The 24,973-nt window shown below is 40.9% G+C and overlaps 1 protein-coding gene across 1 annotated transcript in view; it reads left to right on the top strand.

Moving 5' to 3' along the window:
* The window catches only part of SATB1 (SATB homeobox 1), a 77,507-nt gene extending 53,315 nt beyond the window's left edge, over nucleotides 1-24,192 (top strand). Inside the window, exons 10-12 of the mRNA XM_054384871.1 lie at nucleotides 20,258-20,461; nucleotides 20,937-21,032; nucleotides 23,704-24,192. Coding sequence (XP_054240846.1) covers nucleotides 20,258-20,461; nucleotides 20,937-21,032; nucleotides 23,704-24,192 — 789 coding nt within the window. The remainder of the gene's footprint in view (nucleotides 1-20,257; nucleotides 20,462-20,936; nucleotides 21,033-23,703) is intronic.
* Nucleotides 24,193-24,973: the final 781 nt, after the last annotated feature.

Here is a 24,973-nt window from a genome sequence, read left to right as displayed (position 1 = left end):
CCGTACAGTGCACTTCGCTGGTGGCTTGTTGGCTTTTGTAAGGAAAAGAGACTATCTGGCACATGGATTTGAACAACTTGGGGGACTTAGTTGAGAGATTCCTTCAAAGGTTTAATTCTTTTCCCACATAGAAATGTATGCATTCTGTGCATTTCTTTAAAGCTTCTTTGTTTTTAGGGATCAATATATTATCTCCAGAATAAATTCAGATCTTGTTAACTTCAACATGCATACTTTAAAGGTTACCATGGGTATCCTGAGGAGCAAAGGAAGAGATTCTATTTCAAATTGCTTCAACACATCATATCTTTGGTGATGTGATACTGATCTATCATCAGTATTTAAAACCTCACGGTTCTATTGCAAGTTGTCTAATTGGCCTACATATATTTTTGTTAGATTATGTTGAAAAGAGAGCTTTAGAGAAATGCATGCAAAAGGAAGACAGAAAAGGTTTACCAAGTGCTTTGTATCTGCTCCCAGGTCATTGGTTTTGATTTTTTGTAATGGTAGAATGGCAGTGCTAACAATATTGCTTACCAGAATTTAATCAGCACACCTGAATAAGTCAAAATGAAAAGAATTCACCTGCATAGATGTAGATGTAGATATAGATAGAGATATTTGTGTGTGGTATATGTTACTCTTACAATGTAATTATATTGGGTTTTTATTAAATTTATAACCTGACAGTCTGATTCACGTAATTGTGAAAGCACATTCTTAATTTTGTTATTTCAAACAACAACAGCAAAAAAAGTTGATTTGTGTAGTGATCATTAAGGCATCATGGTTCAGCAACTGTGCATTGGTTACAATGTTTTCATGTGGGAGCCAGGGATGAGGGTTTTTTTTTTCTTGATAGTGACAGATGCTGAAATCTAATTTTATTCCATAAAAAACTGACTGACAAACAAACAAACAAAAAAGCACCACAAACGTAAGAGGCCCTAGAGATAAGGCAAGGAGAGAGGTGTAGTGATTCTGTATGTTTGCTGTGTTTGGAGAAGTTACATTTATCTTAATGGTCTGTCCTGAAAAGCTGTGGTCTGCACAGACTAGTAAGAAACAGGGAGAAAAAGGCAAATCAGCTGAAAATCAGCATAAGTTGCTAAGGCTTTCTTAAATTTAGGAAATTACAGCTTGCAAAACTTGAAGTGGTATCAGTTTCTGTATTTGTGCAAGTCCCATGCACTGCAAGGCTATTAGACTGTGTTATTATATCTAAAAAAGGTTACATGGTAGCAGAATAAAGAGGCAGAATCACTACTTCTCTGCAGCATCAGTCCTGCTAGCAGCTGTGTGTGGCCAGGTGGGTGCCTAATGCCCTCGCTTCTCACCAAATAAACGTTGAACATGAGACATTTGACTCTCGCAGGATCATGCTCTGATTTTAATTTTAGCATGGAACCACTGGAGTATTACCCATACCTCCTGAAACCTCATCTAATGATGGAGGGTTTTGACCCGTTACTTCTGAGCTGTTGCATTGTGTTGCCCAATTTCCTGTCCTCCTGTCCCCATCTTTCACTTCGGTTAGGCAGTTAGCCCCTTGTAAATGAGTAGCTTTGCATGCAAGGCATGGGGGTAAAATCAGAGATTCAAACCAAGCTAGAGACACCATCCTAAGTAATCAGGCAAGTATTTTGCCCAGTGATGTTTTCTTAGAAGCATTCAACTTTTGCCTTAGTATGCACCTGGAGTGTCCCTGCCTAAAAGGCTGCCTGGGGAGGCAGACGAGGTATGCATTAGGTGGTATCTAACACTCATGAGTAGATGGGAAAGAGTTAACCGGGAAGGGAATGCAAAACATTGGCACTAAAAGTGCTTTTGGCATGCAAATACCATGCTTTTCTTGACACAAATATTTTCAGAATAGGCCATTAGATTTCAGGTATATAAAACCCCTGTTTTTACTGGAAATTTTACTGTTGTAGTAAACCTGGAGATTTACACTCGAGAACTGATGTCTGTTATCTCACTTTTATCTTTTTCAACCAGCAGTTTTATAAATGCTGTATCTTTGATCTGGGTTTTTCCACCTAGAGATTAAGCTATGTACTCTAATAGGAAAGTCGTTCTTAAACAGCTTCTCATCACTGAACAAGCACAGTACTGTGGGTCTGGCATGAAGATGTAACACGCCATTACCACAGAAAGAGAACAATTTATTCAACTGTTTTCCAGTGGGGGGAAAAGAAACCTTTTTATGACCAGGAGTAACCCTCTGGTAACGATGGGGCTTTAACGGGGGTGGGGTTCTTGAAATTTATTTCCAAAGCTGTTTCCTCAGGGTGCTGCACCTTAAGCTGCCCCAGTGGGGTCCAGCCTGTGAGGCAGGAGGGGGCTCAGTCTCAGTCAAGTGCTCTCCAGCCTTTATCTCCCTCAGAGCAGCTGAGTCACTTCCTGGGTTTAAATCCTGGCTTAAAAACCTTCTTTTTCCCTTTGGCATACAATGGATTCTCTGTGGAGCAGGGAAGGGTACTGCACAGGGAGACACAAGGTGGAAACAAAACGTGCTCCGAGGTTTGCTGTTGTTTCACAGGTCCACCTGGAAATCAACTCTCTGCCCTTGTGGGGAGATGAAATACTATAGTTAGCTAGAAAACATCAGCTGCAGAAGTACTCCAGACAGCAGCCTCTATGTTTTTGATATCTAAAATGTATTTTCCTCCCCTTGCCACTACCCACGGGCAATTGCTCTCACAGTTGAAGAGGTGCCGGGAGCCAGGACAGGATCCCATGCCAGTGGGGCTGGGAGATGATGAGTGTGAATCGCAAAAGCAAGATGGGCTTCTGCATGCAGTGGGGAATGTGATGTGTTATTCAGTGACACTATGAAACTTGGCAGATAGAAGAGGTTTGTCTCTTCCCCAAAACACCATGTTGCAGAGTCATAGTGCATTCTGCTTCACCCAGGTCGGAGAGAAAGAGATTTTCCAGGTTTCTATTGTGGGAACAAAATGAATGCTTAGAGTGTTCCAGGTCCTTCTTGTGCCCCATGTCTGAATTTCTTTTACAACATCTCTCCTCAGAAAAAAAGTTAAACCCTCAGCAATTATTCATTTAATTTTTAAAAATTATTTCTCAGGAAGGGGGTGGAAAAATAGAGTTTGGTTAACTCATCACTCAAGCTGGATAGACCTGGAGAAGGGCCAGTGCTGATCCTGGCTGTAACCCACTTTACGGCTATGACCTTAGTGGAGTGGATTGACTTTAGTGAGTCTTGAGTTCCTGCTAGTAAAAAAGTAGGCAGCAATTTCTTGAATCAACAGAGATGCACTGAAGAGAAGCAATCTAAAAATCTCCAAGGTGGTTCATAGGAATGTGCAATTACCCACAGAAATCTGCATAAACTGTAAAAAAAAAAAAAAAAAAAAAAAAGGCATTAAACTCTGAAATAGTTCAAGCCAAAGTAAAAATTACAGAATGGAAAATATTTGACTGGTAAGAGGATTATATTGACCTCTTCAAACAGCTCCTTGGGGCCATGCAGTCTTTTCAGCATGTGAGGCAAAGGCTGGATTTGTTGACGCACCGATGACAAAGTGTACTTCCTGAGCATGCTTTACACGTGGGGTCAAATCAGCTCCAGCTAGAGGTTCACAGCCAGGTGTGTGGCAGTGCAATGCAGGCTGTTTAAACGCTGCCTACATTCCACATAGAGGCTCTTTAAAAAACTGGTAGCAGCTTCAGGATATTGGAGCCCTAAGGAGACCTTCCCCTGAGGGAAGAGGTGCACACCTGCCCTGTGCTGGTTGGGAGTTAATGCTTTCATGGCCTCAGCCTGCAGAGCATCCCTGGGAGGCATTGGGGCTGGCATTGCTGAGAGCCTGGCAGGATGTGGCCCTGCAGGTGACCAGAAAGAGCAAAGGGGGGTTCTTGGTTGTGTTGGGTTGGTTTGTTTTTTGGTTTTGGGTTGTTGTTGTTTTTTTTTTTTTTTTTTTGTGGTGAAAGGAGAACAAGTGTGTGGGAGAATGCAGGAGAAATACAAGCTTGAGTCAATAAATGTACAAATGAAAAAAGAGAGCCAAGTAGAGAAAGCTCTTTGCAAAATAAAAAACTCTGTTAAAGCAGCAAGACGGCACAACATAAGGAATGTTTGGTACATGTTATTGAAACTGAAAAATCAAAGTATGGAATGAATTATAATTTAGCATAATCCATAATTTTGCAGTTTTGGTTCTGAATTATTTATCTTATATGATTTGATTAAAGATAGAACTGGCTGACAAGATCTTGAACATCTCGGAATGTCTTAATGACAAATGAGAAACGTCCTCGTTATAGCTTCACCATTTAAAAAAAAAAAGAACACCCAAAACTAATTTATTTGTATTGTTTCTATATAGCTCCCTCTTATTTTTAAAGCATATTTCAGATCTGCATTGTGTACATGCGATTCCATAACCCATCAGGCTTCAGCATTGCCTCAGTACCTCTGATTCAGTAAATCAGATCATAGGCAACATGCTGTCATATAATAAGGTGTCTGATCCTTATTACCAGTTTGTTGATGCACAGACTCCTTCAAATTGACCATTGCAACACATGGTTTCCCCTGAAACTAGCTGTGATAATTAGCGTGGCTCTAATGAGACAGAATGTCACTGATCTTGTGCTGAACTGTCGAGTATCGACGCTACGGATGGGAACTGTCAAAGCTTGCCATCTGTGACAGAGCTTGGCATATTCCATTTGCAAGGTAGAGCATGCTCAATAGACTGTTTTTAAACAAATGGTCCATTTCTTGATTAGGGCTCTGTGTTCTGTTACCGTGGAAGACTTTTATATCATAGTTAAACTTTTTTTCTGAACCCCCCCTTTTTTTTTTTCCTGGGGCAAGCTTGTTAGGAAATGAAAATGTTACTAATTCTCAAACCAGTGCCTTCAGTCTTCTGTTAGCTTTTTGGGAAGAGGTGAAGGGTTGCTGGTCACATATTTATCCTTCTTCCCTCCCCTACTTACAGTTCTCTAACTGCAGTTCTCCTAAGGCTAGCACTTCCACGAGGCTTTTGCCTTTTTTATCTTTTCAATGTTTTTGTGTGCTTGTTTTTTTTTTTTTAAAGCAGTGAGGCATGGGGACAGTATAGTGTTGAAGGGTAGAGGAACAAAAATTAAAGTGTAATTTTGAAGGCTAGACGAATAAAAATTAAAGTGTAATGCTGAAAGCTAGAGGAACAAAAATTAAAGTGTAATGCTGAGAGCTAGAGGAACAAAAATTAAAAGTGTAGTGTTGAAGGCTAGAGGAACAAAAATTAAAGTGTAATGTTGAAGGCTAGAGGAACAAAAATTGAAGACTCGTAGATGATGCATATCAGGAGCCTGGGATGGAAGATTGAGTCGGGCAGGAGAGTCAAGCACCCAGGCTCCAGAGAGCAGCCCTGCAAAAGCGCTGTGCAAAAAAGTCCAGCGCTGCTTATCATTCCAAAATATGCTTTGTTGCTCTTTATTTCCTCCTTCTCTGGCAGACCACACAGGGCTTGTTCTGAAGAACATTTTCACTAATCTGATCAGGCAGCCAAATACGCCGGGAAAACTGCTTTAATGATCCCACTAATTACCTCAAGTCAATATGAACTGTATTATTAGACTGAGGGAAAATATTCCATTAGGTCTCCCCCTTGGGAGTTTCTCCGCTTTGTGATGTCACCGAAGCCTTCGCCCTCTCGCTTGTAATTAATTTTATTTACACACGCAGGCACGCACAAGGTCACACCTGCACAACCAGAGCTGGCCAGGGAGCTAGTGGCACTCAGGCTTAATCAGATCTGTCATAATTACCATTCTGCATGTTTCTGACACACGCTGTGAAATATTTCAATTTAACTGCCGCTACCAGCACAACCAGATGTAGTGTGAGTGTGGCTGCATTGGAAATATTATTCCTCAGGATAAACTCTCTCCTCCTCCTTTTTCCTCCCACCCCCTCTCCCTTTTACAGCTAATGTGGCACAGAAGCTGATGTATCCTGTAAATCTTGAATGCAGTGCTAGATTGATAACAGCAGATTAGACAGTTTAACCACAAACAGCTTGTTCATTTTTCACAAATGAAAACCACATGTGGTGTAACTAAAATTTCAGGCTCCCTTCTTTCTTTCTATTTTTTTTTTTTTTTTAGATTTTTTTTCTCTTTTTTTTTTTAATTTTTTTCCCTCCTCTTTGGTTGTTGTTTCCTTTTTGTGTATGCATGTTAAGGTCTGCCTTTTGCTGTAAAGGAGTGAAGGAAAAAAAAAGAGTAAAAATTCAGGGGGAAAGAGACACTGCTGTCTTCAGAGATGATTTCTCTGTGACCTTTATTAAAAATCTTCCTTGCTTTGGCAAAGAAATCAGATTATCACACAGGAGTTTTGTCACTCACTCTGAGACTTTCTAATCTCTGGGTTTTATGCCCAGTTATTAAACAAGTCATCCTACCGTGCTGCTTTTCAAACTACCGTGCCAGCAAACACCTCGCTTTGATAAGAGCTGCTAACCCAAAATGTAGGCTTCACTGCTACCTAAAAATTTAACAGGAATGAAATTTTCTGCCAAAGCTTTTCACCACAAAATTTGCCTCATCGCTAACTCTTCCTTCTAAGTCTTCCTTTAGGCAAAATATTCTTCCTAAAGAAAAAAAAAAAAAGAAAGAATCCTCAAGGTGTGTCTAGAGTTTTGGCAAGTGGAAAATGGATTTTTAAATTATTATTATTTTATTATTAAAACATTCCAGGATTTCTTCTGAAAACAGAACAGGGTTAGCTTTTAGGAAACTAAATGTGTTAAATGTCTGTAAATTATGTTGTTTTGGGTTTTTAAATAAATCTATTAGTTATGTTGTTCAATTTACCCTAATTAAGCAGCCTTCATTACTTAGTGTTTTTAGGGTTTTTTTTGTTTGTTTGTTTTTGTTTTGTTTTGTTTTTAAACAATCTGCACTTTAGTAGATCACTGTTGGCTACTTTTCATACACAGAGAAAAAATTAACCCAATTTTGATCGAAAGTTCTAATTATAAGATTCTAAACCAAGTCTTACAGTGAGGAGGGAAAAAAGAAGTAAACATGCAGGATGCAGCTGAGCAGGTTCCCCAATAGCTGTTGCAGGTACTGTCAGGTGAGAGCAGTGGTGCAGTGAATCTGATAGAAATCCATCAAATTTAATCTGTAATAAGGCTTCCTGGGGAGTTGTATTTGTTTCTGTTTTTTCAAAAAGAGAAGAAGTAGCAGCTTTGGTTAGAGTTTGGTTTATCCATTGCCTGTGACATGTGATGCAGTGGCAATATCAATAACATAGGAGATGGGGAGCTAAGACTCAGTGTCAGAAGAATGTAAGTGGGATAGATTTTGAAAGCTACTGAAGGGACAGCTTGAGAATCTGCAATATAGATGACCCCTCAGACTTGCTGTGGAGAGGGTTAAAGACCCATGCAGTTACTGATAGCATTACTAGTCAGTCCCCTGGAGCTGAGCTGGAGTAGGTCAGTGTAGGTGTACCATCAGATGCGTGGCAGTGCCACCTCCATTACTGACTTCCCGGAGTCTGTGCAGAGCTCAGACAAAGGGGAAATCTCACCCTGGAAGTGCTATGCCTGCAGATGTCTCAAAAATTTGTCTGGAGTAAGGCAAAGTGGAGGGCAGTAAGGACTCGGGTTGGAAGAGTTAATGCTGCAGTGAACTGTCAGGATCTTGCAATGGTTGGGAAATTCAGCTCTTGTTTCTTTGCAAAACTGTTTGAAAAATGTTGTTCAGCTGAGAAGCAGAAAGGAAAAAAGCCTGGCAAACTCTCCCACCTCTTTGGAGTCACTTGCTTTTTTTTTTCAGTTTTGCTTTCTTAGGTAGAGGTGTTTCAGTTCCTACACTCCAGATGCATGAATCAGCTCTTCCCCAGGCAGCACCTGCTGTTTGCCTGACAAGAAATGCTGTTTCTGGCAGGATGGATTTTCTTAATCTCTCTTCCCGCTTCCTGGATCCTCACCTCCTGTTTTGTTTTCCTCTCACCACCTTCACTAATTCCTCTCATTACAGCTCTCCCCTTATCCCTCTGACTTTTTCTCACCCCATTTCTCTCCTGTGTTACACCCTCACTATCCACTTTTGCTCCATCTGCCTCTTTCTCCTGTCCTACCACTGTCCCTAGCATGCCAGAGTCTCACCCCAGCTCCATCCCCTGGCATGCAGTCTCTTTGCACAAGCATTTCCCTGTGCATGGGGTGCAGTGTGGGCACCCCATATCTTTGGGCTTCACTGGGTGGTGGGGAGCTGAGGGCTGGTTGCCAGCACTGCCAGCCTCCTGGGTGAAGCATCATTCCTTCCCCCTCATGGCAACACGAATTTCGCTGGGAAGGGAGCCACGTTCTTGATTTCTCAGGTTTCTGGTGCCTGCTGTGGGCAGATCACAGAATCGAGAGGCTTTTGAAGATTCAGTGTATCAGTATTTTAACACTAAGAAACTGAAGTGTTATTAAAAAAAAAACAAATAAAAAAAAAAAAGGAAGGAAAAGAAAAGGGGAAAACTCTGAGCTGTACGAGAGTTAATGATGTACGGAAATGGAAACAAAGCTGCGATGCCAGAGCTGAGGAGGGAGGAATCTGAGGAGTTAGCGAGCAGCCTGTGGTTCCTGGCAGTGGGGGAAGCAGGGTACCAAGTAAACAGCACAGAAAACAAAAGCAAGCTCAACCCATAACTAAACAGGAAAAGACAGGGAAACAACACTCCTGGAAAACGGAGCACTGCTAGACATGTCACTGACAAGAATAAAGGCATCTGATGCAAGCAGACACAACTGGACAGCCACGGTCCGAGAAGTGCTCTGTTAAAGGACTGACAATTGCAGTTCAGGTGAAGGGTTGTTTCCCACTCTGTAGGAAAATATCTTTTTTTTTTAGAACAGCTAAAAAGGTCTTAAATTAAATTTGTTCTGCTTTTGCTTTGAGGCAACCAGTTTGCTGCTTCTCTGAGAAATCATTTGCTGCTCTCTGATATGAGGAGAGAGTCTAACTAAAGTCGTTCCCTTTTCACCTAAGGAACAGGATGGCTGGATCAGGGCAGGAAGAAGTGTGCCTGCTCCATGCTACATCTGATTTAAGAGCAGAAGCTGCTGCTGAAGCTGCTGCCTGGAAATGCAGCTGAGGCTCAGCTTGGCTTGTTCTTTTCTTGGCTCCTAAGGAGAAGTCTAATGCTAAGCACTGCTTGCTCTAGGAGCTTTTCTTTTATGGCTGTTCTTGTCCCCATCCTGATGGCAAACTACCTGAAAACACTCTTGTGTGGATTCCCACCCAGGAGGGAGAAACCTGATCTCTCCAGCTTCCCTTTTGATCCAGCTTTCCTATTCTTTTGTCTGTGCCCCCAGCAACCACGCTACAAGTAAGAGTATTTTAGCTTTCTAAGGGCTTCACTGCCTTTATTTTACCATGGGTGAGAACTGTGCTTCTGGCTGCTCCTTTATAATGTGCTGGAAGTCATCCCTCTTTCACAGGTGTAGATTTTAAAGACTTCTTTTAAACCACATTGAGGTAATGGGCATAATTGATTTGCTGACCGTTTCTGTGGTCAACAGAATCTGGAGGAAAGTTAGGGAAAAGTTTCTTTTTGAATTTCCTTAACACTTCCCTCACTTTTGGCATTATCAGAGCATTAAGTGTTCTTCACTATCAAGCTGAGAAGCCAGCTGAACTACAGGAGGCAAGTGAAATATTCTGACAAGATTTCTTTTAAATGTCTAATTCAAACTAAAAAATAACAACAAGACAAACAAACAAACAAAAAAAAAAACAAACCCAAAAGCATTTAGTCATAAAAATGTGAATGGATGTCTGAGATTGGAATTGAGCTGTCTGCTTTGGAATAGTGTTGCTAGTTGGAATATCTTGTCAGCTGAATTGAATTTACAATGAAGTCCAAATATCTACTAGCCTATGATTTCTCAGTGTGTGGCAGATCTTCCCTTGATCCAAAATGAATTCTGGAAAAAAAAAATTAAAAATAATCTTATGACAAGAAGCCACAGATTTAAATTACTCCTTCTGGGAAATTATGACTGAGAAGCCAACAACTTTAAAAATCTGTCAGTGTGATATCCACATATTTAAGTAATTGTGGAAGTGACACTTCAGCCCTATGACCTTTTTTTACTGCAGGTCTTTCCTCCAAAGCAAATGTTAAATCTCTGTAAGCAACACAATAATAGATGTTTGCTGTTCACTTGTAAATTGATAGTAGTAAAAACGACTTTTTTTTTTTTTTTTTTTTTTGTAAGTTGCCATGTTCTTTCTGTTAAAGACTCTGACTAAACTGCAGATACATCTCCCATAGAAAAATGGATTGCTTGTGTAAGAATAAGTAAATGCAGGCTATTAAAGGTCATGGTTGAGTTTAGGGTTGTGTTTGCTTTCAAGGGAAGCATTGGTATTGCAGTGAAATCAGTACTTCTCTCTACTTAAATGAAAGATAAAGGGACATATATTGCCAGTCATCCTCTGTGAAACTCACTGACCCATTTTATATGCTTACACTATAAAAAGTAATGTCCCAGACTAAGACTGACTTATTTAATAATTAGCAGTTGTCTTTTCTTGTTCAGATTTTTTTTTTTTTTTTATTGCTAAGTCCATTTTGGTCACATGTACCTTCTGGTAGCAATGTCAATTGAACTTTCTGTGTGAAAGGGGAAGAATCTGGAGTAGAGGAAGGCAGAATAAAACTTCACCCACTATTTGTCTGCATCTATTCCCCCCCCCCCCTTCTTTTTACATATGAATGTAGTTACATTTTATGTAGGATTTTCAAAGGCATGAATATTATGTTTTTGATTAGGGCTTGTGCCTATCTATCATTGCTAGGCAATTGAAGGCAGTGCTATAAAAAAGCTACATTTGAACAAGGGAAAGGAAAGGTGGAGGAAGCAGAGAGCAGAGGAACCAAGCTTGAGAGAAGCTCTTCACGTAGACTATTCAATTCCCTCTATACTCAACTGAAAAATAGTAATACTTAAGTTTCAATCAGGTTTTTTGAGTTAAAGGTTAGGGTTTTTCTCTTCCCCTGTGCTGGTGAAGCACCTCAAGTGTTCATATTCAGTAAATGTACCACAAGCCTCAGACCTTAATCCATGAAGTTTTTCAGGAGCACTGGCTCTCAGCCACTCACTGGAGCTCTGGGTAAAAGGTCTAATAAAGCAAACAAGAAGTGATGCAGCTGAAGAGAAGAAAAATCAGAGAGAAGAGACATTATGAATCTCTTCCCCCTTAAAATATCACCAAAAATATACAGCAAAATGTCAGTACTGCTGCTACCTGCTTGGTCATTTGTTTTCACAATCCAGAGAAGAGGTGGAGGTAGCATCCAGACAGATGGTGTAGCTGAATAATAGGTTGGAGAAGAAATTTAAAGAACTGGCATAATCTGTTATCAATATTCCTCAAAGGCAGTTCTTCCTGCTAGTGAAGTTTACCTTTCTTCTGAAAAGCCCTATGAGGTTGGAGGGGCTTCAGTTTGTTTGTTTTGCTAAATCTCCTCTATTATGATGGCAGATACAGCTTTATTTAAAATTCACATCTGGCTTCCCCTTTCAGTGTTGTAGTAATGAAAGCCAGTAAAATAGATAAACCAGAAATATCTGGAGATAAAGGACAGCTTCAGGTTTCAAACTTTTCTCTGATTTAGGGGAATGCTCAAAGGCAAAGCCTGAAACCTAAGGCTGATTATTGTAAGCAGAATGCTAAGGCAACTTTTTTTTTTTTTTTTGGGGGGGACATTTATTTTTAGCTTACATCTCAGTAAGAGGCATTTGTATTGTGGTATCTGTCTTCTGGAGCAAGCTGAAAACCAGCTTCCATTTCTTGAGTTAAAGAGGCAGAGTTTTGTGAGGAAAATAGCGAAATCCCAAAGCATCGAACATTCACAGCAGGTTTTAAAATGACTCAGAAGTATGCACCTTGCAGAAGTCAGTGCTTAAAACTACTTGGAAATAGAAACAAACTGAAAAGGTTTTCACTGACAGGGGTGTTGGGCAGCATCAAGAGTTACTATGTCTGGAAGATTTTCCTGAAACTGATGGCCTTTCTTTTAACGAAAACTTCAGCTCTTCTGTGAAGCATTTAGGTCTCTTTGGCTTTGCATGGGAGATAACCAGGACAATCCCTGTGTTTCAGGAAAGACACACCTGCAGTCATAATAAATGTTCCTGCAGTCAGGCAATTGCAGAACAGTTAAGGGGCAAAAGGACTACTCTCCTAATGTAGCCTTGCTCCACAGGATCACAGGATGTTAGGGCTTGGGAAGGACCTCCAAAGATTATCCAAGTCCAAACCCCTGCCACAGCAGGACCATAGAATCTAGTGCAGGTCACACAGGAACACATCCAGATGGGGCTTGAAAGCCTCCAGAGGAGGAGACTCCACAACCTCTCTGGGCAGCCTGTTCCAGTGCTCTGGGACCCTCACAGTGAAGAAGTTCCTCCTCATGTTGAGGTGGAACCTCCTGTGCTGCAGTTTCTATCCATTGCCACTTGTCCTATGCCAGGGCGCAAGAGCCTGTCCCTTCCCTCTTGACCCCCAGCCCTCAGATATTTAGAAACATTTATTAAATCCCCTCTTAGTCTTCTCCAGATTAAGCAGCTCCAGGTCTCTCAGCCTCTCCCCATAGGGCAGTGCTTCAGTCCCATAATCATCCTTGTAGCCCTCTGTTGGACTCTCTCCAGCAGATCCCTGTCCCTCTTGAACTGGGGAGCCCAAAACTAGATGCAATATTCCAGGTGAGGTCTCTCCAGGGCAGAGTAGAGGGGGAGGAGAACCTCCCTCAATCTGCTGTGTTTGAGCCTACAGGTATTTCACCCAGAAAGAGCTCAGGTTTATGTATTCTCATCCTGAAAAATCATTTTGCCTTAAAAGCTCTGTTCTTGCCCTGTGGGGGGAGTTCCTTGCTGTATCTTTTCCAAATGCAGCACAAGCAGCACTCCCCAGGTAAATTCAAGCTGTGTCCATCATTACTTATTTGTTGCACTTATTTATGTTGAAGTGAAATTTCTTTCTTTTGCTTCTCAGTACCACATGCATAAACTTACTGATTCAGAGCTCCCTGAATTTTTCATCTTGTTGAATACTGTGAGAAATTCAGAACTCCCTGAATTTTCCCTCTTGTTGGATACTATGAGAAACCTCAGCTGAGGGCTTTAATGCATTTTCTAATCAATGCGTAGGGGAAATTTGGCCTTATCAGTTTAAATGCTGGAGATCCTTTCATTGCATTATGGAAGAATCTTCTCTAAGCAGAGATTATTCTGAAGTACTTCATAACATTTAAAGGTTAATATGTTAGGTAAAGAACAATATCTTAAAGACAAACATTTTTATTACAGGACATGAAGGGATAGTTGTGATTAAATTACATGATTATTTGAATGGGAAAGAAGACAAAGTACATCATTTCTTGCCCTCAACTTTAATGCCTTTAATCAAATAATGACCTTCTGGAAATAGTTAATTTTAAGCATTTGGAAAGATCAATACCACTTTGCCACCAAAAAATGGCCCAGATGATGAAATTTGATGTATTTAAAGTACCATTTCACCCTTTTAACCTAGTAAATAATTTAAATGCTTTCAGTACTCCTTTGCTACCATTATGTATCTCGTTCAAAGTATTACCACTTTTTCCAAAGCAACCTTTCTGTGCAATGAGCAGCTTACAAGTTTAATACTAAAGACTTAATACTATCTGCATGTGTTGTAGTGGGGATGTTGGCCTTTTCTCTTCTGTATGTGGACTGTGCTTTGCAAAGAAATGGAAATCCCTATTTTCTCTTATACACAAGAATTGTGTTTTGAAAAGAAATGGAAATACTTCTGATGAACACATAGCCTCTTTGGAACAAAAATGAGATTTGTAAAGCAAATTAAATGGCTTTTGAAGTGGGGGGAGAAGGGGGAAGTCAATATTTAAAGTTTAGTCCAGGAGTTCTTTCTTTTGTTTTGTCTGTAAGCTTTTGTGTTAAAGGTGAAGGATTTGTGTTGCTCAGACAATTAAGAGCCCATTTTACCAAGTGTAATTTCATATCTGTGTTCCATAAACTGGAGTGCCTTCAGCATTGTAAATAAAAAAAAAAAAAATGCCCTCTATTAGCATGTTTGTGGGCAGATTAAAAACAGTCTTCATTAGCATAAGTAACACTTACAGATTCTTTTAAAAGTAGAAAATTATTTGCTGAATGATAAATTGCTAGCTTTATAGTTAGTTGCTGAAAATGTGCTCATTCAGAATGCCTACTTTAGTTTAGTGTACAATACTCAATTTTGGGGGGGTTAGAAGTACTGTTTAGTGGATTATGTACTTAGTCTTTGTTCGTAGTAGATGCTGAAATGCAATTCACAGTTTCTGCTAAAATGTTTGCACCAAATACCTCCCTATTTTGACTGATTTCTTTGAATACCATATGTCTTTATTATATTATATGCCCCAGAGAATGGTACAAAATAATCCTAAGATATCCTGTACCAAAGAAAAGCTGTTCATCTCTTAGCATCGATGCTCTAAAATGTTTTGCCCTATTAGATTCAAATTACAGCTCTTCTAAAAACGTCAGAGCCTTTCTTAGTCATTCCGTAAGAAATATTCGTAATTTGACAAATTATTAACACTGTAACAAATTCATCAAACAAAAGAGTTCAGTTGCTGTACCTTGAAGCCCTTTCTTCCCTGACTAGATGTGTTTATTGCTGATTTGGAAAGCATTGCCCAGAGAGAACATCTTTCGTGCTTGTAACGCTACCCTCTTTGATCTGCTTAGGGTTGGTATTTGCACCTTAAAGTGCAGTTTTCTGTTCTCTTTGGCTTTTGTGAAGAACAAGAGCCAGATTGCAAGAAGAGCTTCTTAGAAACCCTATGTGAAAGAGCAGAAGATTTTTATTTCAACACAGCACAGGTCAAACTAACTAAAATGCCAGTTGGATACACAGCTAAAATACATAGATGCTTGCTTTAAAATAAGCATGCTCGTGGGTCTTGCAGAGTCGAACGTTTGGCAGTTCTCTTTGCGCTTTTCCTGCAGTAGTTTGGCAGATCAGCTTTCACAGGTTTTTGGTTGGGTTCCTTTCCCCCCCCCCTAATGTCTTATGTTTCTGTACTAAATCCATATCAGAAAACTAGACAGAAGACTCTTATTTATTTTAGATATCTTAGGTTTAGCATCTTTTTTTTTTTTCACCATTTTCTTGCTTACTGTAGCAAGACCTTTGCAGATGGTACTTGGTTACTTGAAAGTGCATAACAGTATTTTCTTTGTAGCAGATGGATTTAAGACTTTTAGTTCCCAATAAATGTAGGTTTACAATACATAACTTTACAGGATTTGTGTTGTATATAACAGGTTTGAACATATTATCTCAGAATTCATCTGCATGGCATTTTCAGCTTATCCAGGGCCCATGCCAGTATTTTAAGTAATAGGGAGAGCATAGTGATTGATAGCAGCTAAAGGCGTGATTTTGAATAGAAACAAAGGTTTTAGAACAGAAGGTGTCAAATTAAACTTTGTCAGTTTGAAAAGTAGTAACATCCTGAAAGTTCTCCAAACATATTTACATGTGGCTAATGTTTATATTTTGCTTTGTACTCTCTTTATATTCAGCGTAATGTTGCCTGGCAAATTTACTGTTTTAAAATCGAGGTTGTTCCCAATGTCACTGCAGAGTTTTGGGGGGTTTGCCTTCCCACACAGATCTATCAGCTTCATTATTTTCAAGGCTGTGTTGTTGTTTTTTTTTTTTTTTTTTAACAATATGCTATATAAACCAGTTGTGATCTAATTGGAGTTGTAAGTATTTCTTTATTATTTTGTAGTCCTTTCCACTTTCTGTAAGACTATAAAAACCTTTTCTTTTTTAAAAGAAAAAAACCAAACCCAACCCAACCCAACCAACCAAAAAAAACCCCAACCAACAAAAAACAGCCAAACCAAACAAAAAAAAAACCCAAACAACTATGGCCCAAGCGCTCCTTCAAAACGAACTGTTTGAACTAGATAGAAATTGCTCTAGACTTAAATGTGAGTGCAAGAGGAGACAAATCGGTGTCATTGCGTTCACTCAACTGCATTTAACTACAGCAGTTCATGCCTCTTAGATCAAGTGAAAACAATTCTTAGAAGTTTTACAGATCTTAAAATTCACTATTAGTAAAGCCTGTGTGATTGCTTTTCCTGAAATTTGCCAAAACATTTCCTACCTTCTCATTTATCTGACTTTTATATCAGCATTGGGTCATATACAGAACTCTGAACCTGAAACTAAATGAAATACTTATGGATTGGTTTGGTTGGAACCAAAAGCAAGCACATGGATGGAAAGTCTTTAGTCTCTTATTAAAGTAAAGCCTCTGTTGCTGACCATGCACTATCTCTTCTGAGAATATTTGGAGGTCAAATTTCATAAATGTTTTCAGAAATACACCATGAAGATTAAAAAAACAAAAAAAAACCCCAAAAAACCTGTTTCCATCCTTGTGATTTTAGAAGAATTCCGGTGGTCATTACCATGTTGTCTGTCTCATGTTTCATAAGAATGTGTCTGCTTTTAAAAATGTGACAAACCTAGAGGAAAAGAGGCATTTTGGTGGTAGGACAGCAGCCTGTGTACCATGTCAGAAACCCCTGATTTCAGCATCTCAGGATCACTGGTTCCTTGAAAGGCTAGCAGAGATGTGTGTCAGGTTGTAATTCATCAAATCATTTCTACAGAAGGAATTAGAATATTATTTCAGTGCAAAAGTTGAAAAGAAAATACTGGAAATACAATGTTTGGCTATCAACAATTAATGAAGATAAGGTCTGATCTAGTAAATACAAAACCGGACAAGACAGTAAAGGGAGAAGGAATTTCTTAGTTAACTAAAACAATCTTCTTGTAAAATATGTTTAACCAGCATAAAATAGGATTGCTTAGAAAATATTTTTTACTACTGGTTGTTTAAAAAGAGTTTTTGCTGTCTTTATTCCACCCCCCCACCCCCACCCCCACCCCCCAAAAAAAAATCTGTGTGTGTGGTCACCATACAAACTATGTGCAATTTCTTTAGCAGTCTGTCTGTGTACCTTAGAGAAGTGTCATGGGAGAGGACAGGTCATTTTGGCTGCTTTTAGTTTCACCCAGCTGCCATGATAGTCAGCTCTGCTCTCTTTTACCACTGTTAGAAAGAGGACCAGCATTTTCAATGTGAAGTAGTGCAGAGTCCAGACAACCAAAGGGGACAATTGGCCTTGAGCAACCCGGTCCGGTGGAAGGTGTCCCTGGCCATGACATCCTGGTTGGAACTAGATCATAGAATCATAGAATTGTTAGGGTTGGAAGGGACCTCAAGGATCATCCAGTTCCAACCCCCCTGCCATGCCCAGGGACACCTCACACTACAGCAGGCTGGCCAGAGCCTCATCCAGCCTGGCCTTAAACACCTCCAGGGATGGGGCCTCAACCACCTCCCTGGACAACTCATTCCAGGCTCTCGCCACTCTCATGGGGAAGAACTTCTTCCTCACATCCAGTCTGAATCTTCCCACTTCCAGCTTTGTTCCATTTCCCCCCATCCTGTCACTTCCTGATATGCTAAAAAGTCCCAGGAGAAGCCTGGGGCTCTCAGTTTCTCTCTTGATAGGGTTGGTGCTCAAGTCCCCTAATCATCCTTGTGCTGCTGTTTTAAAAGCACACCATACTGGGACAGCTGGGACAGGCTTGATATTACATGCTCTATGTGAATGTGTTTGGCCACATTTCCTACTCAGCTTGGTAGACCCTAGGGCAGTACGAGGCATCCACTCTTAGCACATGGTCAAGGAACAGGACACACTCCATCCCCTGGCTGTAAGAGGGTCCTTCTGCTGCTGCCATTTTCCTCCCTCTCCCTGCCTAGAGCCCATAGTGAGCACTCACCAGATTTTGGCCTTGTTTAGATTTTTGCTTTCTCAGCTCTGCTATCACCATCACAGGCTCACAGGATGTTAGGGGTTGGAAGGGACCTGCAGAGATCATTGAGTCCAACCCCCCTGCCAGAGCAGGACCATAGAATCTAGCACAGATCACACAGGAATGCATCCAGGCAGGGCTTGAAAGTCTCCAGAGAAGGAGACTCCACAACCTCTCTGGGGAGCCTCTTCCAGTGCTCTGTGACCCTCACAGTGGAGAAGTTCCTCTCATGTTGAGGTGGAACCTCCTGTGCTGGAGTTTATCTCCGTTACCCCTTGTCCTATCACAAGGTGCAACTCTAACATTTGTCATTTTGCTTATTTCTGTTTCTTGGGGGCATTTTCTCCTGTGTCATTAGTTTAGTTTTCCGTTTATATCCAAGAGAATATAATTCCAATTTGTATACACATCTCACTAAATATTTTCATATGCAGCATGAATGCATTAAAATTATTTGTTTACTTTCACCTCTTCCTATCGTGGCAATATTTTTGCACTGCATTTATTAACTGTTAGCTAAAGTTATGAATGTTTTCAAGAAAATACTTATCTATATTGTATCTCTATGTCTATTGTATCTAGAAGTAAACTAGTCTGGATAAACTAGTTTTTAACTACCAGTACATATAAAATGGATCTAAAAGCTTCTGCACACTTACATTATTTGTTGATTCAATAAAATGTCATATTATCTTTCCTGCAGCATTAAGAAAGAAAATTGCAGGGATGTAGTTTTGGAAACAGATTATTGAAGCTAAAACCAAAAGAAATATGCATGCTTTATACATGTAATTTTTTTTCCTAAAGTTTAATCTACCAAAATTTGCTGCTGATGCACACTCTACTATCCAAAGTGTTGGCAGTCTTTCAAACTACCAGTGCACAATTAAGAGAAAAAAAATCTTCCATTAAGTTTAAAGAAGATGTAAGAATATTGCTAATTTTTCAAGACTGTTAAATTTTCAAGATATCAGTACAGGCTGGATATCAGATCTGTTGGAGAGCAGTGAAAGGGAAAAGGACCTGGGGGTCCTAGTGGATGGTAGGTTGACTATGAGCCAGCAGTATGATGCTCTTGTGGCCAAGAAGGCCAATGCCATTCTGGGGTGGATTAGGAGGGCTATGGTTAGTAGGTCGAGAGAGGTTCTCTTCCCCTTCTACTCTGCCCTGGTGAGTCTGCATCTGGAATATTGTGTCCAGTTGTGGGCCCCTCAGTTCAGGAAGGACCTCAGGGAACTGCTTGAAAGAGTCCAGCACAGAGCCACAAAAATGATGAAGGGAGTGGAACATCTTCCTTATGAGGAGAGCCTGAGGGAGCTGAGGGCTCTGGAGAGGAGGAGACTGAGAGGTGACCTCATTCATGTTGATAAAGATGTGCAGGGTGAGTGCCAAGAGGCTGGAGCCAGGCTCTGCTGGGTGATGCCCATTGACAGCACAAGGGGCAATGGGTGCAAGCTGAGGCATAGGAAGTTCCATGGAAACATGAGGAAGAATATTTTTTTCCCTGTGAGGGTGCCAGAACACTGGAAGAGGCTGCCCAGGGGGGTTGTGGAGTCTCCCTCTCTGGAGATACTCAAATCCCGTCTGGATGTGTTCCTGTGTGATCTGCTCTAGGTGATCTTGCTCTGGCAGAGGGATTGGACTGGATGATTATTTGAGGTCCCTTCCAGCCCCTAGCATTCTGTGATTCTGTGATTAACTTGTATGTCTCATTTGGAAGAAACTTAGCAACCACTGCAGTTCTTGTAGGGAAATCTATAGATGACTTTGTAATCCATATCCCAAAACCACATATGCAGTGATGTAGGTAAGCTCTTGGGCAACTTACTGTCTCGTGATGTTGTGGAAATGGTGTAAAGGATGTATCAGAAGTTTGAGCATATCTTGCTCCATGACCAGCCCTAACAGACAACTGCTCACCAACCTACTGGCTTCTGAAACTCAGTGCTGTTCTGTGGGTGTAGCCTTGCATGAAAGAAAATAGGCAGTCTAGAGAATATACTGATGTCAGTGAAAACCCTGTCAGGGATTCTGCCTTTATCAACCACTGGATTTCAAAGAAATACAATGTTGTGGTGCAGGACCCAAGGGGAAGGTGGTTTCAAACACATTGGTGGTTGGCAAGGGTCTGTGAAAGAGTGCAGCAGCCTCTCACACAGTGTATCAGTGTTTGCTTTAAGCCCAGACTGTGCGGTGAAAGCTTTTTCATATCAGGGGAGTGTGTAAGAGAATGCAGTGCCTCTTCAGTACGTGTTTCACCCTTGGTTTGTCCCTCCTGAAGTTAGGAAAAAAAAAAAACAACTAACATTTTGCTGGTGTTATCTTCAAGGGGTGGCTCTGTGAGCTGTTACGTTGGAAAGAAGATCCTTCACCAGAGAACAGGACCCTCTGGGAGAATCTCTCCATGATCCGAAGGTTCCTCAGTCTTCCTCAGCCTGAACGCGATGCCATTTATGAACAAGAGAGCAATGCAGTTCATCACCATGGTGACAGGCCTTCCCACATTATCCATGTGCCAGCAGAACAGATTCAGGTTAGTTTACCTTGGCCAATCCCACAGAGCACTAAGTAAATAAAGCTTTAAACAGAGCAAAGGAAATTAGTGTTTCTTTCTTTCTGGCCGGGCTAAACGCAGGTCTCCCGGTAGGAGATAAGAGTACGCTGCCAGCCGCTGCCACAGCTCAAAGAAGAGTCTGCATCCACCCACGGCTTTTGTATCAGCTTGTTGGGTTTTCACAAACCTGTGTGCATGCGGTGGCACAGAGGCACCTGCATGCTGGGCTGTCCCTGCCCAGACAGGCGTCAGGACAAAAAGGCAGAGGTGTTTGGCACTGGTTGTCACACACATCTTGCCAGCAAAGCCGGAGGACCTTGTTGCGCTGTTGTTCAAAAGATGTGCTGGAGCCTCCAGCTTGCCCTGGGTAGGAGTGAAGGGTAAGGGATTCCTCATCCTCTTTCAGCCCCAGTCTAGGCAGGGGTGAGTCAATGTTTGTTTGTTTTTCCTTCAGAGCCCCTCTCCCACCACCCTTGGGAAAGGAGAGCATAGAGGCGCTTTCTTACCAGGCCTGCTGACTGCTGGACCTTGGCTGGGTGCTGCTCCACAGGTGAGCTGGCACAAGGACACCATGTCAGGGAGAGAGGAGGGGATGCAGAACCCATGCTGTGGGGCTTGGAAACAGCTGCCCTCTGCTCCAGGGTAGTCCCAGCATTGTGCCCCCTCTATGGGCTGCACCCACCCTTTGCTCGCATGGGCACAGCCAGGTGGGAGCAGGGCTGGCAGTCTTGCTAAGTGTTGTAGCCCAGGTTAGCAGTGTAAAGTGCTGTCTCTCTGAGCTGAGGAGTCTTTAATCCATTCTCGTGAAAGACCTGAGATCAGCTTTTTAACTGCTCCCTCTTAAAGGGCAGATATTACCCTGTGCTTTCCCAACCTCAGCTAAGACCCAGTGTATATCATTTGTATTACCTATAGAGGAAATTATTTACAAAGCTAGGAAGGAGAGAGTTATCTCACAGCCAGAAACAACACAAGGGTATATTAAAGATAAAGCAAACTGAGTAAGACAATCCCTTAGGATATCAAGTACTAAAATAATTGTGAAAGCCTGGAAACTTGCTGTTTGATTTAGCAAAAAGGGAGAGAAAGATCTATATTAAGTAATAAACCAGCACTTGTTTGAAAATGTACATTGTTTTTAATAAAACTGCTTCTTAAAGGGATAAAAGGAGAAGCTTATGCATGGTATAAACATTCAACCACTGTGCCACGTTCTTAGATTTTCTTACCTTGTGGATAAATGTTGTGTGTTTGATCTCCTAAATATTATTCACATAAGGAGTTGCCTTGTAATCTCATAATATGACTTGTAAGAGTGAGGATTGGGAGACTGAGCCTGAGTTTTGTCTCTGCTCTTCTACATAAATGCATAAATATGTGGCCGAGACACGAGTTTTCAAACTGTATATGCAAAGCCTTCAGTCTTGCAAGAATTTAATGTGCTGGGAGTAGTCCTGAATCTCTTTGGGACTGAAGCCTTGAATGGGACTGCTCACAGCCCATAAAACATGAAAGGATGTGAATAGGGATGAGGCAAAAGCCCCAATCCCGCTAGCATTTGTGTCACATCTTACAAGAAGAAGATCACTTGAAGTGGAGGCTTCACAACTGGGTGGTGAGAGCTATGCAGAGTCTCCACAACCAGGAGTGGGCACCCTGAAGTGAGCAGAATTGTAACTCCTCCAGTATTGATGCAATTCTTGCAGCATTTTCTGCATCTTAGGGTCTGCAAGTGAGCTGCAACTGGAAGCTTGGAAACCACTACCAACACACCAGAATTTTCAAGGGGAGAGACTCACAAAGGGAAATGAAATGTAGTGATAACCACTGCTTGTTTTGATGCTGTTTTGTTGGGGTTTTTTTCCAGTAATAGCTGGTGGTTTGTACCATATGACAAGAAATGTGCTGATCCAAAATATCTTACTAACCAGTGCTTCCTGTGTTGTGAAGCAAAAGAATTGTCAACAAAAACAGTAGCTGATAAATTGGCTTTTGATTTTAAACATGATCTGATAGTGTCCTGTGCTTGGGTGGTAGATGAGAAAAACATTTCTGTCCCCCGGGCTCAGCACCTCACCTTCTAAGAATCTTTCTGAAATCCATGCTTGCAAAACTTCATTTTAAGGTCTTGTTAATTATTTACATCATGATTTGCTTTATCTTAGTCTTCTGATGAGCATACTGACTCATTGCCCAAGTTTTTGGCATGCAGCATGTTCCCATCTAATAATAATAGTGCAACTTATTTAAAGCCTTGCATCTGAGTGCTTTATAATATTAACCAAGTAATCCCCAGCACAAACACAGAAGCAGATAAATGTGTTTGTTCCCCTTTATATGTCGGGGAACACGGGCAGGGCAGACCTTCTGCAGGACTACAGGCAAGAGAAGCCAGAGACAGAAATGCAAATACCTGTTTCCTAGCTCTGGATCTCTTTGTCCTTGCTGAGGCTAGGTTTGACAGTGTAATATTAGGCCCTTCCAGCTAATGCATTCTGTCATAATGTTTGCAAGTTTGATGAGACTTCAGTGCATGCTGAGGTCAGATCAACTGTGGGATATTTCTGCTCTCGGCTAAAATGCTCTCCTTCTCCCCAATATCCCCCAGTCTCTTAGTCTGGCTATTGCTAGAGATTTGCAACCCTTGGTTTTGGGCAGCAGCAGCAGCTGCTGCTGCTGGCAGAGCTCCTTCACGTTTGCGCTCATCTGGCACTTTTCTCGCTTTCCCCTTGCTCCAGTTCCAGCTAAGCTGGTCAAGTTAATCCCATACTATGTCACCTGCTTAGCATTTTGTCTTGTCTGTACTTGACTCATGGAGCATGTTCATTAAAATTTGTCAACTAAACCACACTGATGTCATGTCATCAGGGCTTTCAGTCAGCCAAAGCCAGTGTCCCTTCTAGCTGTCTGTTTGTTATCCCACTGTCCCTTTATCCTCCTCCTCCCTTTCTACTCACACACATGCAGGCATGTGAGGTATGCAGAGAGTTACTAATTCATGTTTTAATTCTGGTTCAGCAAAAATGGGTTGCTTTGGGTTTGTTTTGTGGGGTGGGTTTTTTCCCTCTCTTTCCTCTTTTTCCTTTTTGCTCTTTAAACTTACCAAGCCTTTGTTTATAGCTTTGCAATTTCCCCTCCCCCAGGTTTTCTGGGTAACATAAAACACGAGCAAGAATACACGTACCAAAAAGAAAAAAAAAATGCTGTGCTTTGTCTTGCAGCAGCAGCAGCAGCAACAACAACAACAGCAGCAGCAGCAGCAACAGCAACAGCAACCAGGTCCCAGACTACCCCCAAGGCAACCAACAGTAGCATCACCAGCTGAATCTGAGGATGAAAATCGTCAGAAAACCCGTCCGCGAACAAAGATTTCTGTCGAAGCCCTAGGGATCCTACAGAGCTTCATCCAAGATGTAGGCCTGTATCCAGATGAAGAAGCAATCCAGACTCTCTCTGCTCAGCTTGACCTGCCCAAGTACACCATTATCAAGTTCTTTCAGAACCAGCGATATTATCTCAAGCACCACGGGAAGCTGAAGGACAATGCCGGTTTGGAGGTGGATGTGGCAGAGTACAAAGAAGAAGAGTTGCTCAAGGATTTAGAAGACAGCATCCAAGACAAAAATGCAAACACGCTTTTTTCAGTCAAACTAGAAGAAGAGTTATCAGTAGAAGGGAACACAGAGATTAATGCTGAATTGAAAGACTGAGCTAAAAGTATTATTTTCTTTCAACAGTGCCACTGATATTTCCTGACGAAACGAAAATTCCATCTCGCGTTCTGTCGAAAAAACAAAACAATAAAAACCCTTTATCGTTCATTGTTTGGCCAATGAATCTTCCCAAACTTGCACAAAAGTTGAGAAAAAAAAAAAACAAACACAAAAAAAACCCCCCACACACAGAAAAAAAACCACAAAAAAAAAGAGGATAATGCAGACTGCACTAGATGTTTTACTCTGTTTTACAAACTGCTTCGCAGAAACAGATGAAGCGTTGAGGATTGTTTGCTAATTCATTTGTGTTCACTGGATACACTGTGAGTGTACCCAATAAGCATGATACCAGTGATTTTGATTCTGGAGCCTTCAGACAAGCATTACAACTTTTGTGATTTACTGTTTTGTTTAATATTTTTTTTGTTCGTTTGTTTGTTTTGTTTCCGTTTCGTTCCTGTTCGTGGCTTTTTTTGTTTGTCCGTTTGTTTGTGGGTGTTTTTTTTTTCGTTTTGATTTGTTTTGAATTATTACTGTAGCACTCCACACTTGATCTTTGGAAACTCACATTTATTTAAAAAAAAATAAAATAAAATTTTAAAAAAATAAAAATAAAATTTAAAAAAAAGAGAAAAAAAAAGAGTTTGTTACTCTTGTTCTATTGTATGTTACAAAAGAACTATAGACTGTGGAATGCAGTTTAAAGATAACATATGCCAACAAATGCCTTGTATTATATGGCACTGCCGTAATTCAGATTTGTTTTTTTTTTTTC

The sequence above is a fragment of the Indicator indicator genome, chromosome 11, assembly GCF_027791375.1.
Source record: "Indicator indicator isolate 239-I01 chromosome 11, UM_Iind_1.1, whole genome shotgun sequence".
NCBI lineage: Eukaryota > Metazoa > Chordata > Aves > Piciformes > Indicatoridae > Indicator > Indicator indicator.
The sequence above is the reverse complement of the archived record's forward strand: the minus strand, read 5'-3'. Positions and strand labels throughout refer to the sequence as shown.